At 44.4% G+C, this 17,313-nt stretch overlaps 1 protein-coding gene across 1 annotated transcript in view; it reads right to left on the reverse strand.

The window, feature by feature from the left end:
- LOC116330583 (connector enhancer of kinase suppressor of ras 3-like) overlaps positions 1-17,313 on the reverse strand; it is a 44,147-nt gene that overhangs the window by 15,925 nt on the left and 10,909 nt on the right. Inside the window, exons 2-13 of the mRNA XM_031752950.2 lie at positions 13,974-14,137; positions 10,313-10,515; positions 9,270-9,357; positions 5,813-5,854; positions 4,849-4,968; positions 4,614-4,673; positions 3,960-4,028; positions 3,719-3,865; positions 2,348-2,472; positions 1,726-1,907; positions 1,547-1,633; positions 1,078-1,328 (exon numbers count right to left, since the gene is read on the reverse strand). Of these exons, the coding sequence (XP_031608810.1) occupies positions 1,078-1,328; positions 1,547-1,633; positions 1,726-1,907; positions 2,348-2,472; positions 3,719-3,865; positions 3,960-4,028; positions 4,614-4,673; positions 4,849-4,968; positions 5,813-5,854; positions 9,270-9,357; positions 10,313-10,515; positions 13,974-14,137 (1,538 nt within the window). The remainder of the gene's footprint in view (positions 1-1,077; positions 1,329-1,546; positions 1,634-1,725; positions 1,908-2,347; positions 2,473-3,718; positions 3,866-3,959; positions 4,029-4,613; positions 4,674-4,848; positions 4,969-5,812; positions 5,855-9,269; positions 9,358-10,312; positions 10,516-13,973; positions 14,138-17,313) is intronic.

A 17,313-nucleotide genomic window follows, 5' to 3' on the forward strand; every position in this document is an offset into this window, starting at 1 on the left:
CTCAGCAGGGTTGCAGGGGAAGATGCATATTACAGTGAGACGTTTAGCAGCCCCTCCACACGCACCAGTAAAATAAAGACAATACAAAAATTGACTGAAATGAACTGCAGTTTTTAATAAATCGCTATTCAAATCTTACAAAAGGCAGATAAAGCAACAACAGACACTCATTCCCTGTAGCTTCTTAAATAATGCCGTCATTCTGTCTTTTGTGATCTGTGGATTTTCTAATTAAAGGCCATTTGACCTGTGTGTCCCAAAGTCTTGGTTCAAAAACACTGGCATAAAAGACCAGTTTACTGTCAACCAGCTGTATGTATAGGCCCTTTAGATGGGTACTTGCAGAGTGAGCTGAAACACAGGTTATAAAGGTTTACTGAGTCGAGTGCATAGCCTTAAATCATGCACAAATGTTTGCTAGTGACAAGATAAACACCTTTAACAACCAATGCAGCATTTTTCCACTAAAGTGAACGTAAAAATCGTATGCATAGCTTTACAAGAGGCAACCATTGGCAGAAGTTAATGTAAGCAATCACAAAAATGAATTTGTTTAAAAAAGAAAAAAGCCACATGAAAAGAAAAACAGCCTCGCTAACAGACATGTGCTGCTTGTCTAACTTATTCTTTTTTAATAACTTATTTATGCAAATGAAAGCAAATAAACAGAGAACCGAACTGGTCGAGAGCTTAAATAAGCAACGTGAAGAACATCTTAACCGAAACATTACATGATATGTACAGAGATGTCCATGTACAGCAAACGAGGCCAAAAAAAGCCTAAATCTGAACACAACTGTGTCCTCGTGATGCTGAGGCTTGTGTCAGAGATGAGGGTTGTGTTAAAGGAGCGATGACTTAATGTAGTGAGTACTACAAAAGCAGGTTTGGTTGAGGAGTAGCAGTTGTAGTTGGTAGTAGTAGTAACACCAGGGAGGTATGGGAGAGAGGAGTGTGAGAAAGCCCGAGGACGTTAAATGTCAAAGGCACTGAGGAAGACAAGACAGGAACAGGAAGCCCCGGACAGGAAGCGCATCATCAGTGAGTCAATAGCTTAAGCCGCGTGATCCAACTGACCAGTAGTGAGCGTTCTGCCGTCGTGCGCTTGGAGACGGGAGCTACCGGAGCCTTTTTCGTGTCTTCCTGGTAGGGGATGGTGGCACTGTTGTGGAGGTCTGAGCTGGAGTAGTAGCGGCTGCCCCGGATGTGGTCCACTCGGATGAGATGCCGTTCCCCTGCAGGCCTGTAGGGTGGCGACACCGAGGGGACCTCCTCGGCAATGGTGGGGATCCTCTCGTTACTCAGGTATCTGTACAGGAGGTCCTCACCTAAAGCAAAGACACAGTGACAGGTTATTCTAAAGTCTCTAAAAAGGCTTTGCAAATCTTTTTTAAATGTTTGACTTGTTTTCTTATTGAAATTAACTAAGTAGCAACTTAACAGGCTGAAAAAATAATCATGTGCAACAAAGTGTAGTTCCACTAGTGGCCACTTGAGGCTGTCTCCAACTGTGAGTCAACAATTTAAAAAGTTAAGTTGTACAGACCTTTCCTTCCCTGTGCCCAGGGCTTTGCGTAAGGATCAACCACTGACAGACAGGTGTCTGCAGGCATGGACAGCGGCCGGGGCTTACCTTGAGACAAAAGTTTCATGCTTGTTAATTGTTCTGAAAACAGTTTCTGTCAGAGGAATATTTATAAACCACTGCGATGAGAAAGTACTGACCACGCGAGGACTTATGCTCCCTCATTCTGGGCTGGACCACCTTGGCTTCGATCGGACATCCGGCGCTTTGCTTGTCAAAATCGGTGCAGTGTCCTCTGCTCTCCTTGTCCAGGAAGGAGTTAGGTGACTCAGAGCCCTTTGGTCTTTTACTAATGCTGCAGAAGGAGTCTGTTCTCGCCTCTCTGGATGGAGGAACAAATGTTCATTAATTTATCTCCACAGCACGATTTCACCATGAGGTGTTTTGCAAGCAAACAGTGTTATATTACTGCCTTCAGCGTTTTAGTGAAGTTTCTCGACTCTTTAATCTTCCCGGAGGTGGAGGATAAAACAGCCGTAGTATACGGACGGGTGGGAGCTGAGTGGGCTGAAGACCAGCAGAAGAGAAAGTGCAGCAGGAGGGGGGGCGAGGTAAAGCGATCACGAGCCGGGACCACACTCATTATTCATCAGCTCTAAAGCTCTGAGTTAGGCTGTAGCAAAGGTTGACTGGGGGTGTCTGAATCCCTCACAGCGGGGGGAGCAGGTGGCCTCCAGCCTTCTTGTTTTAGTATTTTACTACTTTTAGAGCTGAAGTTGCCAGTAAATTAATATTCGGTGCACATGAAACAGGATGGCTTACCGCGGCGTGTACGGCATTAGTGGAGGAGGCGGGATGTACAAGTCCAGGATAGCCGGCTTCTCCTTTTTGGTTGATCCATTAGCTGAACTGGAAGGAGACTGGGCTCTAATGAGGGACGAATTGTTCTGAAAGAATACAGCACAAGCATGAGTGCCTGATCTAATCTGGAGAATAAAGTCTTCTCATTCCACCTTATCTGACTGCAAGTACAGATCAGTTTGCGTCTAAAAACAAATGAAGTCATTACTGTTTCTGCTTATAGTTTTTTTCTCAGCCTTAAATTAAGACGTAATCTGGCTGGCTAATGGGAGGAGCTCCCCAGATGTGGTGAGACATTTAAGTTCCTGTATGTCGGGCCTTCTTGTTTGAGTTATGGAAAGATTCTGAGTGTAGTCCAAAATAGCCTGAGACATTTACCACAGTTATGTTTCCCCAACATCGTCCTTGAGTGTTACTCTGCTATTCTCATCAGGGCAAAATTACACATCTGCTGATACAGCATTGTAAATGTGATATATGGCAAACTAAACATCCGACTGGGGATCTCGTGAAACATTGCTCTCTGCGCTTCTCCAAATAGCTCAAATAGTACAAATTATATACTATTACAAAACCAGTGTCATTCATTCTCGAGTCACACCGTATGATTTGTCTCTGTTTTGCTCTTCGGAGCCTTGCTATCACAAATAAACTGAGATGCCTGGCTCTGATAGGCCTGACTCCGTGTTAAAACAAGATGCTGGTGGACGTGTAGACATTGGTCACCTTTGTGCACACAGCCTCTTTTGTTGATCTGAGGAACCCACTCCTAACTGATCTAATCTCATCCTGTCTTCTCCGGCTATAAAAGAGGCACACGATGACGCGGTGCCAGAGCTGCAGTCTTGGTAGTCTACGTTTATGACAGGCTTGCAGCCTCCCCCTCTGTCAGTGGGGACTCACCTAATTTAGCGTAATGTGTTCATTTGATTATGAATCAGCTCACACATTCCCTCACAGGCTCCATATTTATCCCATTTCCCTTTAAGCTTTCTTTAACACAAACACATGATTGTGTGTCTGTTGTTTTCTTTAAACCGTGACGTTGGGCTGTCTAATAAACCCTTTCCACGCTAACCATTCTCAAACACTAAAGCTCGGAAGCTTTATCTCATAGACTGAATAACATCCTGGGACTTTGTTTGCCTCTTTTGTTGTGCAACTGCAAGAAAAGCTGAATACTATATTCAATTGAGCCAGCAGCACTCTTTTCAGGGTGGCCCTGTCTGGACTTGCTGCTTTGGAACCAACTCCCTAAAAAGCTGGTAATTGTTTGACAATGATTAGACGAGACAATGATGAAAGGAAGCGTGCATGCATGTGTGCATGTACCTGAGGTACTGGGGGCTTCCAGCGCATGTTCTTCAGTGGGGCGGGGGTGAAACCTGTTGTGCCCGTGGGCCTCTTCTTCAGGAGTAGAACCACACCTTTAGGGTCCTCCCTCAGTTTAAAAACCAGGTTTTTCAGCTGCCAGCCCACCTGGTTAACAGGAAGCGAACGCACATGATGCTCGTGCATTTGATTAAAGATTTACAGTATGTATTTAACTTCCCACACAATGTGGGATTCTCACCACAGTCTGATGGTTAACCTGGATCACCTCGTCCCCAGCGTGGATCTTCCTCGTCAGGTCTGCAGGCGACTAAACACAATACGTAAACAGCCAAGGTCAAAACCAGAGAGATCGCTTTTATTGAACAGAACACGCAATTTACTATTCTCAAAATGCTGCAGTAACTGGGCGGCGCTTTGGTACCACTCGTGCCCAGTTACTGCACCAGATGAACACTCAAAGATCAGAATCGTGAGAAAAAGCCTCTCAGCGTGTATGAATATCAGCAGAATTGCTTTTCATGTCACAAAGATGCCAAACGAGATAAACTAGTCATTATAAGTGATGATTCAGGTCGTGATTCAGGAGTGGGGACTGGAGGCGTGAGGATCCAACAGTGGCTGTGATGCACGTGTGTTAGTCACTGACTGAGTGTCTAAGTGTGGTGAAAAGGTAAAACTTGTTTGTGTGGAGTGTAGAAAGAAACTATCCCCTTTGCACATGAGCAGCTCTGAACTCCCTCACATGATGTTACTCAGGGTGCCCTCAGAGAGGAGGATGAAGAGGAGGAGGAGGTGGACGAAACTTACAAAAGCTTGTTTTTTAAGAGTACTGGCAGCAAATGAATGAATTTCAGCACTGAAACTGGCTAAAATTGGCTCCTGTCCTACTTACATGTTCTGTGGTTCCAGTGATGACATGCAACCCATCATAAGTAGACTTGATGTACATTCCCTGGGTTTAAAAACAAAAGAAAAATGGTGAATAACATCATATTCCCAGAGGGAGTGAAATGCAACCATTTCACACATCGAATACATTCCCAGACAGACAACCCAAGAAGACGACCACAAGTTTCGAGGCTCAAAAAAAGACGAAAACAAAGAAAAGTTCAAGAATCATTCCTCACCAGACCCTCGCCTGGATTGATATTGGTCAACTGGACTTCTTCCAAACAAGCCGACTGGCTCATCAGGGGGTCAGAGGTGGTTCTCACGGTCTGATCACAGATGGTGTTCAAAATCTTTGACTGCAGAAGAGAAGGCCAAACAAAATGCCTCAGTGGTCAAAATAATAAGCACAAGACTTTAATAAACTTCTCGCTGTGATCACAAGTGCTGCACTTAATCATCCAAAGATCAAGTTATTGTGTGTTTTACAGGCTAGAACTGGCGGTTAGGTTACATTCCTCCTACTCACACTATATGCAAAGACCTGTGTGCCTGACATTAACCTCACTACTGTGAGATTTAATGGTCTGCGAGGGGCCATTAGTGCTTTTAAGTGGAGTGACCACGACGCACACGACTGAAATCAGTCCTTTAAACACACCTCTTCTATGTTCCTTTCTTGCTTAATGACAAATACTATAATTTCTCATCATTAGAGGGTTTTTATCGTATATTTTATGTAGAGTTGATCTTGAGGAGTATAAAGGCAAGAAATAAAAATAAACTGGACACGTGCAAAATAAAGAATAGAAAAAAGGCAGGTGACAAAGAGGAGGAATGAGAGAAAAGCAAAGAAAAAAAAGCTTTTAAACAAAGAAACCCACACAGACGTCTGTAATATGAATTTCAAAGATAGAAAATGGCAGAGGAAGCCCAGTGTTAGCCCACAGAGTCTGGAGAGTGTCAACAACAGGAAACACTGATTGATGGCAGGGCCATAATAGACCCACCTCCTCCTCCTCTGGTCTTCTTGTATACCCGCCTGCTCTATTCACTCAAAAGTCTGACCTTGCTGCTGAAAGCAAGTCTCACACAATGCCCAATTAAAAAGACTTAAAGGCCCATTCCCCACAATACAGGGACTTCCAGGTCAGTTCTTTGTTTGCATTAGTAGAGACAAAGAGAAAGATGCAGAGTACTTACAACTTCCAGGATCCTTTCTTCCATCTCATAAACACTGCAGTCCTGTTGCACAGAATAGAAACAGGGAAGAGGAAGAAGTTATTCGATGGCTCGAGAGCAAAGAAGCAAAAGCATGAAGCAGGATTTGGGTAAATGGGATATAATCAGAATCCTACATATAGAACTGAGAAAAATGAAAAAAAGCCACAAATAAACAGCTTTTAGCTTTAAATGACCGCTTTGCTTAAATTATGTGGATGCTTTAATTACATAACACCCTTGTGGTTCAGTTTACTTATACTGGAATGTAAATACCATAAGAACAGTCATACAATAACTATGTGCAGATGACATGGTGAGAAGCGGTCGGGAAAACTTGTCATCGTGCTCAGAAAACCCTCTTCCAAATCGTCTGCTGGCAGAGAGCAAATATTTGGACGCATAGCCGCTTTCTTCGTTGCGACTGGGTGGGCTAGTGGAGGAGGGGAGGTCCTCTGAAAGTCGCACAAGACAAAGCTGTGATCTTTGCAGATTACATCAGCAGCTCCTTCACCCAGTCGGCCCAGTCAGCTGGGAAACTGTCCACCGGCCCTCTCCAAGTGTCAGCTAGACAGGACACAGCTGTGGCAACAGCCCGACTGACAACTGTGTCGCTGGCGGTGAAAGAGGGGGGGTCAGTGTAGAGAATGCCCCGAGGGATAACAGCCAACAAATCACAGGTGAAATGCTTCTGTCAAAACCACAGAGCACAGAGGTATCAGTGTCAGGCTCGTTCCTCCAGAACGCTCACAAGCTACAAACCTGTGGATGCAAAATGAAGGAAAACTGTTGTGATGTGCACAAAGCCAGCTCTGTTGCTCTTTGTAAATGCATTGTACAGACAGCAAATAGGGGGTCAGCCATGTTTTTCCATATTTCCATAGCTTGCACATTCCACTGGGATAAAGTGGAGCGTTTGTTTTCAAACGCACTTGGCTTGTTTGCACTGACGAGATTTGCGCGACTGTCTGTGGCCGTGAGCGATGGCTTCCATCAAAGCAGAATGCATCCAGTGCTCCCTAAATATTCCCTTCGATCTGCGTCTTACTGTCCGTTTGAAGGACGAAACTCACTCGGTGGAGGTTTATACATGCGGCTGCCATGTTTCCCTTACTTTGGGGAGGAAAATGAAAAACCAGTATAAACACGAGGTAGGAATAAACGCAATTATAATAAGTTTCCTGTGACATATATTGGTCCCCAAAAAATCATGTTTCCAAACAATCTAATTCCAGCCAGGAATATATGGCGGTTTCAGCAAGAATTTAGCTGCTCTTCCATAAACAAACAGCTGCATATTTCTTTTACAGACATGTTTGGATCGCTGCTCTCTTAACTGAGCCAAGAAGGATGAACTAAAAATACATATTTCAACGTTTAGAGGTTGTGAAACAAAACAGCATGTCATTATGAGCTGGCACGCCTCCCATCAAGCTTTAACATTTACAGAACTTCTATTACTTCCATAGTATCAGATCATGTGAAAACAATATCATAGACTTAGACTCCTGGCTTTATTTCTCATTTCTGAGAACTGTTTGTGCTTCCAAAGTAATCCCACATCTTTGTCAGGACCAAAGTAGTCGCAGTAGACGAGGGCGAGATGAGAAAGAAAGCACTGCGGCTGAGGACAATTCCCTGGGTGTACTGATCCCTAACATTATGGACTTGATCTCACAACCAGTGTGGATCAGATGACTCTCTGGGCCTTTGATCAGCCACCAGAGAAGATTTGCATGGTCGGGCAATGAAGTGGCTGAGAGTGGAGCGCTGGCACAGTGCCGAACCTGGACTGACTTCACACCTGCAGGAAATCAAGGCCACGGACTGCAGCATGTCACACCTGGTCTTCTCACGTGACGACAACGATGGATTTTATCATCATCCAGCGAGACGCGTGAACTAAAGACACGCGGGATTGATGAAAAATGCATACTTTGACAGAGAGTGACCTCCACGCTGACGGGTCAGCCAAGAAGGGCGATGCATCCAGTGTTTTATGGCCTTGTCCCATTGTGTGTGCACACACAGGCTTCATTCAGGCAGAACACACAAAGTGTGATCTCAAAAGCCCCGATTCCTGGGCAAACCTCACGCCGTCCTCCCCCATCATAGAACTAATCACTGTGGCAGACTCCTGTGCAACTCATTTTATTAACCAGTGCTTTCCATGCTAGTCCACTTGCTCTAAAGAAACAAGGAATCCAAACGATTCAGACAAATCAGAAATGAAGCGAGGATTTTTCTGAGCCTGTGTGCTTTTTTAGAAACTCGAATCATGGGATTAGTTGGAAATCGCCCATCCTCATCAGCTGCTGCGAGCTGGCTTAAAACTAGCAAGTCAAACGGCATGTCTCTCCAGCTGCGAGAGGAAGCTAATCTCTCAAGCCTTACAAGAACCTTTCAGCACCTATCAGAAGTTTATTCTCCACCATAACCTCTCCACTTCACATGGCAGTGTGAGAAATGGATACCCCCACTCCTCCTGGATGACCATGACCGATACACCCACAGTAAATCACCAGAGGCGCTGAAATCCCAGACTCTGGCGAGGAAATAAGCACTCTGGGAAAGGAATTTATTTTGATGCAATAACCCTCTGAAAAAATGACACCTGCACTCTCAGGAGCCACTTTCGCTGGCAGCGTAAAATGAGTTTCTTATCGGGATAACCCTTGAGGAATAAAAGACCGTACATACAAGCGGATGAATTGATAGGAAAGAAAACCCAGTCAAATAAAGTGTTCCCCATATGCATGAGCAACCACTACTGGTTTCATGAAACTGGCAGAAGCAGGAATAACTACACTATGATGCAATTCAAGAGCAACCCTCTGCAGAAATATAAAAGGGTGGTTGCCGATGCTCTGCGTTATCTGTTAGCCATCTTTCCGCCAGTCTGAAGGACCACCTCCTCAATCCTTCCACTAAACCTACACACAGGAAATGCTTTCAGACGGTTTGGTCTCCCACTGTGAGCATCTCGGAGAAGCAAAAACAGGAACCACATGGCCGAAGGAGCAGCAGCCCGGGGAATGTTGGCAGCCACCTCTAAAAGAGCGCTAGTGGGTTTTATGAAACTGGAAGCACAAAAGCAACGTTTACCATTAAACGTCCCCACACCGAGGGGGTCTCCTCATTAACCAGCGCGTGGAGGAAAAGATCCCAAGAAAAACAGCAGCATTTGCAATAATGTGCTCAGACTGCTGGCTTCAGGCTCATGTCATGGCTGCCAGACCACATTTCCCATAACACTCTTCTCCTACACATTATCCTGCACGTCTGTGCCCCTGAGCTGGTATGTGCTCAGTGGAAAAAAGCTATTGTGTGCATGTGTGTGCGTGTGTGTGTGTGTGCGTGTGCGTGTGCGTGCGTGTGTGTGCGTGTGTTTCTGCAGGGAATGTTCCACATGTTCTGCTGAACTAACTAGCATGCAGACCTGCTGAACTGTGGTGGTGAGCTCCAGGCACAGCTGAATGATCTGGTTCTTGGTGGCTGTGAAGTCACTGATCCCTGTAAGAGGCGTCCTGCGAGCAGACAAAGAAGGAAAGAGAGAACATTGGAAACAAGTGATGGACTGCAGAGATGAGCTCAGGTTTATTGTACTCGCTCAGATTGCCGTGTTTGGCCACCGACAGGCTTGTTACTTGTTTCTCAAGTATGCAGCCACTCTGGTGCCAGCTTATATCTTTTCTCTCTTTTTCTCACTTCACTCCATCTGAAACATATGCTTATAACTCCAAAAACCAGTTTGTAGTCCTTGGAATATGTCTGACTATATTACAAATCTTAAAACAAATAGTACTTACTGGCCAGTAGCACAAAAAAGTAAGGATTACTTTATTTTATTTGTGTGCCAGAAATGCGTCTCTATATATTTTCATTGTTAATAAACAAGAAACTTGTTGCAAAGTCATTAAAATGCAGTCCGACCAGAAACAGATCTAATACCAAATGTGCAAAGACTTACTTGCTGAGCTAATGTGCTGTACAAATAGTTTATTATGATCTAATAATAATGTAAGTCAGAGAAGCCTAATGACCTACAAACCTGAGCCATAAATTTTCTTTGGCTCTGCTTGCACTTCAGCATCACAACAACCATTTAAACAATGACATCAATGCACCACTTTAGCCAAGCCTGTCATAAAAAAGGAGAAGCTTAATTTGAGCCAGCTAACACTTAATCCTGGCAACCTGCTTAATATGCTCGGCTTTTATGGCGTAATGTGTTTTGGAGCAGGTCAACAGCAGCACAGGACACTCTGCCAGCTGGATATAATGTTAAGCTGACATGCAAAAGGTCTTTATAATGCTGAAAATGAACTCTTATGTCTGATTATAAACAGACTCGTTTTCTGTTTTTAGGATTTAAAAAGCGATTTTTTGAATATCAGATTGCATCTTTATTTCAAACTAGTGTGATCGAACGTGACACTTCCACATTGATGTGATCTCATTAAGGCCGTGACAAAGGGTTACCTGTCGAGCCACGCCAGGAGGCTCTTTGCAGCACCGATCAGCTCCACCACGGAGGTAAGAAAGTCGTTAGGTGGCTTTCGCGAGGCGCTTCCATCGTAGGCGGGGCTTTTCCTGCGGTCGGCCGTGGCCATGTGCAGACTGTTGGTGGCAGCTCTCATCCTCACTACCAGATTCTTCAAGTTGTCTGACTCCACTCCGTAGTTCTGAAACAGCAAATTAAACATAACAGAAGGGTTTAAGAGCACGCTCGTGCCAATCAAACTCAACATCAAAGCATCAATCAGTCTACCTGCGAGGCTTATGGTCCCTCCCTGTGAAAACAAGCTGTTTCCCGTCCATTGAAAGGCTGTAATCATTGATTTGACAGATATGATTTAAGTTCACTTGTCTGTGAACATCATGAACAACACATTACCCCACCCAGCTCCAGATTTGTTCTGGGGTGTGAGAGAGGGTGTACTTGTGCCATCACCTGATTCTTATCAAGCGGTGTGAAGTTTTCATTCCTGAGTCTAAGCTGTTTCCTGCATACATTCCTCTTATTTAGAAGAGGGATGTAGATCAGCGAGTACACTATAAACCAGCTGTGAAGTGAGCTGCTGCAGGAAACTGGGCAGCAACAGAATTCCCCTTTAATCACAGTCGACAGCGTTTAAAGTTTTGCATTCTTGCAGCTGAAAAATTGGAATAATGTGTTTTTTCCATATGTACACAGTGGAAGGACAGCCTGGCTCTTGTCCTGGTAAATATCAGCTTACAGGATGTTACATCGCTGCCAGCAAACGCTGCACTCTCAGTGACATGCCAGCAGCTAAATATGCTTTGCAAGGAGTAACACAGCACGTGTTTGGCAACCAACAAACGAGATCTGCAAGTGGTTAGCGTCTCCTTTTATTCCACCGCCCCTCGCCAACATGGGCTCAAAAGCATACATTTGACCAGTTTTATTCTCCGGGGACACACTGGAATAATCGGACTAGTCAAACAGTAGCTGTAGGCAGCATTATTCACGCCACACTTGGCATGAAATGGTTTGTTGAAACATCATTAAGGAAATGCAAACATGATCAAGGAATATGTGAAAAAAGAGAGAAAAGTCACTTGGCGGTTTTATTTCTCATTCGGTGTAACTTTAGCACAAAGGCGGCGTGAGCTGCTTCCAGATCAAACATCTCTCCTGGCTTTTTCATTAGCAGGCTCGCTGCAGCGGCTCGGACTGGCCCACAGATGTCCGCTGAGCTTTTGTCCCACGCTGCCAGCTGAGCTAAAAACCACGTCTGAGCAAAATCTGCGTTTTCACTCAACCCATTTTTCATCCTCACAACATTTCAAGTCAAATTTACATTCTTGCAGTGTCCTTTTTAGACGCTCCAAGTTAATCAAAAACCAAGATGGCAGATTGTATTTTTAAAGTAAGGCCTTTCTGGGGCTCTTTGAAGAGGTTATTCGCTGACTTTAGGCTCCTCAGGAGAAATCAAGAACGGTTATCACAACACGGTGCTTCCTCCCCTCAGACTTGACTATAAAGGACATATCTTTAAGCAACAGTACAAACATTTGCAGCAGCACTGTGGCCCATGATGAAGCTGTGTTCAATGGCTGCAGCTAATGCTTGTGTGATGAAAGAAGTGTTGAGTTTCAGCACGACTCTGCAGAAAGCATCAAGGCTCGTGAGAAGACCAGTAAAACGAATTGATGTGTTCTTTCTTTGTCTCTAGACAGCAGTTTGGTCTTGATCTCCTTTGCACGGACGGAGGAGGACGAGTACGAATGCGTCCTAAAAGTTTGCAGCGCTGTATGTTAGCTCATCTTTCATCATGATTTAGGTTTGTAACTATTAACAAGACAAAGATGTGCACACATGCATAAACATTTAAAAAGCGAGAGCAAAGCCTTGCAGCAAAGGGCCTCTACGTCAACAGGAAGTGTCTGACCTCCCAGTAAATTTAAAAAAGAGGGAGAAAGTGGGTGAAAGTGTGAGAGCGTGTGGGGGTTTCGGGTGCTGCTGGGCTGCGTTCCTGTGAGTTGCAGTGACCTTGAGTAAAAGCTAATTGAATCGGGGGCCTCACTTCCTCCCATGAGCCCAGTGGAAGGTTGAGGCCCCTTTCTTAATAGGGAAACCCCAAACGGACAAAAAACATTATGCTGCAAGGCTTTAATCAGGGGTGAAAGGTTAAGGACAGTGCACCAACTACCAAAGCACAAACTGGCAGCATGTTTTACCGTAAATCTTAGAGAGAAAGCGCTTCAGATTCCACTTTGTCGATGCAAAAGATTCCAGGGATGAATCAAAACCTGGGCCTGGTTACTGGGATAGTGCAACACATGGTGCAAATTTTATGATAAATAAATCCAATAAAAAAAACACCTGAAGCTGAATGCTTCCACCTGTCCAGTGCGGTGACTACAGGTAGAGCACTGATAGGAGGCAGGAGCTTATCGTGCATTGATGGAAAAACTGTCAAAAACTGTGTCAAAGGGAAGAGATTAACATATTTTGCATATCACTCACAATTAAACTGATATATAGACAGGTAGGACCTTTGTCATGAGATTAGATACTTCAGCCTCCTTCCTGTAGATTGTGTATATTAATAGCTCAGTTCATGTGACTCTATTCCAATGCAAAGAAGCCAAGGAACGATAATAAGATCCAAGCTAAGCGCACGTACACTTGCTTTATTAAGAATGCACGAGAACTCAAATGTGGCTTTTGTGTGGTAAGAAAAAAAATGTAAAAGTAGCTCCAAATCTACCCACAATTTTCCATTCCGCCTCATGCAGGAGAAGAAAGATTTAACATTTAAATAGCTTTGGAGCAAAAATAACCATGCCACAAATGATTAATGTACAGTGTTTTAAGAGAGCACAGAGATGCTGACACTGATCAAAACGCGGGGACCACAAGCTTGGACTTTTATGGCACAGGAAGTGATAAAACTCCAAATCGATCCCATCTGCTGGAGAACCTGTTTCTCTTTCAGCTGGAGCGCGGAAGGTTTCATCACTCTTTACTCGCCTGCAGGTCTCAAGCAGACACATTTTAGCTGGAAGCTGTTCTGGAATCTGTGGTGATGGACAGCAGATCAGCGTGACTCAAAGTGAGCAAGAGGAGCCAAACATGGGATTTTGATACTGAACCGGGAGAGATTCAGCCTGGGATTAGAGTGAAGATGATTGCAGGAGTAAGCACGAAATCAACTTTTCATTTCCTCTGACACTGATGAACAAACAGCTTAAGTACGTATACATTTGGTGCACATATAGCGAGAAAGGGGGAGGAGCTTCTTATCTTATCTGTCAAACACATCTAACTGCCACTGCTAGCGACATGTTACCCATTAGGATCAGCTTCTGTTATCTCCCACATCTACAAACTGCCACACAGCTGTGACACCTGTGACCTGCTCTGAGTGATACTGCTCTTCTCCAGTGTCCTCAGGCTGCTTCATGTGTCGCGATGCCTCCACACCCTGCTGAGATGTGTGGGAAACGATGAGCTCTTCTGCATCGCTAGTTCCTTTAGCTGCCAGACCAGAAACTACCAGTTGGGTTTTTAGTGAATGAGAGCGAGGGGGGAGGGTCAGGGACCAACAGAGCCTTCCTGAGGTGCCGCCTATAACATCATCACATAGATTCAACCAGAAACAGATCTACTGACCAGAGCGCATAGCAGGTCGACAGCCTCCAGCACCAGTTCCTGGTGGCCAATCCTGGCAACGCCGAGCTCTTCCAGGTCCTGATGTGTGATCTTCAGCAGCTGCTCGCCACTGATCTTCTCCCGCTCAAAGTTGCTAACGTACTGCTGCAAGCTGTCATCCAAACCTACAACACACACAAGAAGGAAAAGGGAAAAGAAACAGCGAATGAGGATAATCTTACCAAAGTATGTTGATGTCATTCACAAACCTGTTTGTCGCCATGCAAAACAAAACCACAAAAATCAGGTGATGTCAGGTTTTTTAGCACGTTCCACGAGTGCGTGTGCAGCGTCCAGATAAGGAGCAGGTGGGATGGCTGTCTTTGCTGGATAAACAAACCATAAACAGAGTAACGGTTGAGAGCTCTCAGTCTGTTAGACTGGTTAAACAATGGGTGGCTGTATTTGTGTGTATGCATGTTAGGTCTATGTGGGTGTGGTGTTTGCAATAAGTATCATGGGTGTCCCCTTGCTTCTATTCCGAGCTCCACTAACAAATGACTTGGACTGTGACACCAACTGCTACAGTCACTGAACTTACAGGGATGCAGCTCACACATGAACTGCAGAGACCTGAAACAGCCTCATCTCACACTGCATATGATTTCAAAGCTGTGCATTATAATAAACAAATGCACCAAACTCCCCTCCCTATGCATGCAATGCACCCCTCAGGGGACCAGAAAGCAAAGTTGAAACAACAGAGGAGAAAATGAGCCTTTGTGTGTTTTGTGAGTGTGTGTAGCTGTGGGTGTGGAATAAACGCCATCGCCTCTCGCCATCAAAGAGCGTACACAGAGGCGGCAGCTGCAGCTACATGGCCCTGCGCCCCGTTTCCCTCTGAAAGACCCGTCAGCTGCAAGACTCTCCCACTCTTTCAGACCTCAGCACATGCACGAAGCACAACTGACATTACTTAGTGCGGCGCATGATTAGGTGATATATTTTAAGTGGGGCATCCAAGTTCAAAAGCGACTTGACAATTTTAGCCTGGCCACGTGCGACATCTGCAGATGGGTCCTTATCAAACGTAGAGGTATGAGTGAAGCCCTGTGGGTTTATTCTGTGGTCGCTTTGTCTTTAAATGGCACCTCATATGTTTATGTCCCTGTGGGGCTCAGTTTGTGCACCTGTTGTAGAGAGTTTGCATAACGCAAAGACAAAGGTGTGCATGTGACAGTCACTCCTGACCAAACAATATTGAATTGCATGCAAATACTTGTAGTATGCACTCTGCATTAAAATGCATTAAAGCATGAATACAGGCACAACAGTTTTAAAAAAGCCATAAAACATATTTTCTGAGTTATGGACTCGGACTGAAATTAAACCATTTTGGTGTTGTGGGCAGGGCTCAGTTTAAAGAGTTCCATCCTCCAATCAGACGACTGTCGTCAGGTGACTCAGCGAGCTCTGCAGCCACAGAGTTCCCATGAGGTAAATACTCTGAATCTTCGAGTGTCAATAGACCTCAGGACATTTTTACCATCACTTCTCATGATTTTTTTTAAAGTTATGTCAAACTATTTAACACCTGTTGCATGTTTTATGGTAGCATTTGACTTTAGAGCGAATATTTCTGTTCACATGGCTGTAGTGCCTATAAAAGAGCAGCTCTCAGACACATTAAAACCTCATTATGGTATCAAAGTTCACTCTGACAGCAATTTTAATCCTTCAGAAAATATAATCTATGTGTGAGAGCTCAGGTCATCTCCACTGAATCACAGAGAAAATCCATCACGACTCGTTAACCATTAGCCTCCATACAAGTCAAGTCCAGTTAGGCTCATTACATTTTTCTCATTCCTCGGCATGCTAATCTTAGGCAGGACTTCAGAGAATTTTTAGGCTTAACCCTCGACTGGCTGGAGTTCTGCGAGGGAATCCACTTTGCATTGTAGGAAAGGGGCTGAGCACCGGCCTGAGCCCACACTGACATGAACACAAGCCAAGCACAAACACAGGGCCAGTCACTTAATGCGATTAGATGAAAACAAAGACGTGGGATCTGGACGGGGCAAAGTCTCCTTTCCTGCTGTGTTAAAAAGGCATTTCCTGTGGAATGGTGCCACCGTCCTTCCACCAACAAGGGAAAGTTGTGGTTTAGGCTACAAAAAGAGTTGAAGGGGCTCCAATTGCAGGATCTTAACTGTTAGAAAAACACAGAGTAGATATCAGAAAACACTGGAATTAATTGATCGGAGGACTAACTGATGAGGGGATATCCTCTCCTTTAGCTTATTTTCACTTTCATTCTTTGGCAAGAATTTTCCTAGAAGTCAGAGCTGTCAGCATCATGAAAATCCCTCCGTGATGTTCTGGCTTAGGTTTAAATTTTTTTCTGGTATTTTAAATGTTTTTATTTGTGCCAAATACAGAAAGGGGACATTTACGCCCTCTGACACTTAAAAAAAGCCTCCTAACAGTGAGGCTTATAAAACATTTATTGTGCCTCAATCAATGGCTGTTAGGGCGTGTGTGTGTGTGTGTGTGTGTGTGTGCGCGAGACTATCAATTTTCATTAAAGGGCAGAGAAACCAGTAAAAGAGATAGAGTGTCACGTTATTGTGAATTGAGTAAAGGGGGAAGCAGAGGGGAGGAGTGTGTGAATGCTTTTGAAAAGCCTGCACAGGATGAAATGCTTTGGAGGTTTATGGCCTCTGAGAACCGCTTGGCACTCAAACCAGAGCGAGTGCATGTAAAGCGGGAAGCAAAGCACCAAAACACCGGACAATCACTTACCTCCTATTTTCATCATCAAAAAGTCTAAATTACTGTGTGCATTTTGACAGCTGGTTCATGCTTCATCATTCTTTAGCTCAAAGCTGTCCAGTGTGAGATGTGAGAATCTGCTGTTTTCCACTTCATATCAGTGTAAATGCATTTTGCAGGCTAACTTAGCATTCTGAAGACTTTACCTTAAGCTGTGAAATGATAAATCTCACTTTTCTAAAAATAAACAGAGTTTGCTTGTCAAAGTTCTCACATTTCAAAATCTGAACCAAAATCTTGCAGCACAAAGAACTCCTTCATCCTGAGTCTGCAAATAAGTACTTCATTCCCAGCCCACAGATGCTCGATGATCCAGGTGAGGAAATCCCATAAAGTTGATTCTGTTCATCCGGGAACAATCAGAGAGAACGTGTGAGAGTACCAGTGTCACAAAGAGTTTAAAAGACTGTAATCACTGACAGTGCAGAAGATGACTGACAAATGCCAGGGTTAGAGGTTAGAGGTTAGGGGGTCTGGCTGTGTCTAATGTGGCACCTGCTGTTCAAGGTGGGGTCTCACCACCACA

This window comes from Oreochromis aureus, linkage group 19, assembly GCF_013358895.1.
Source record: "Oreochromis aureus strain Israel breed Guangdong linkage group 19, ZZ_aureus, whole genome shotgun sequence".
Lineage (NCBI taxonomy): Eukaryota > Metazoa > Chordata > Actinopteri > Cichliformes > Cichlidae > Oreochromis > Oreochromis aureus.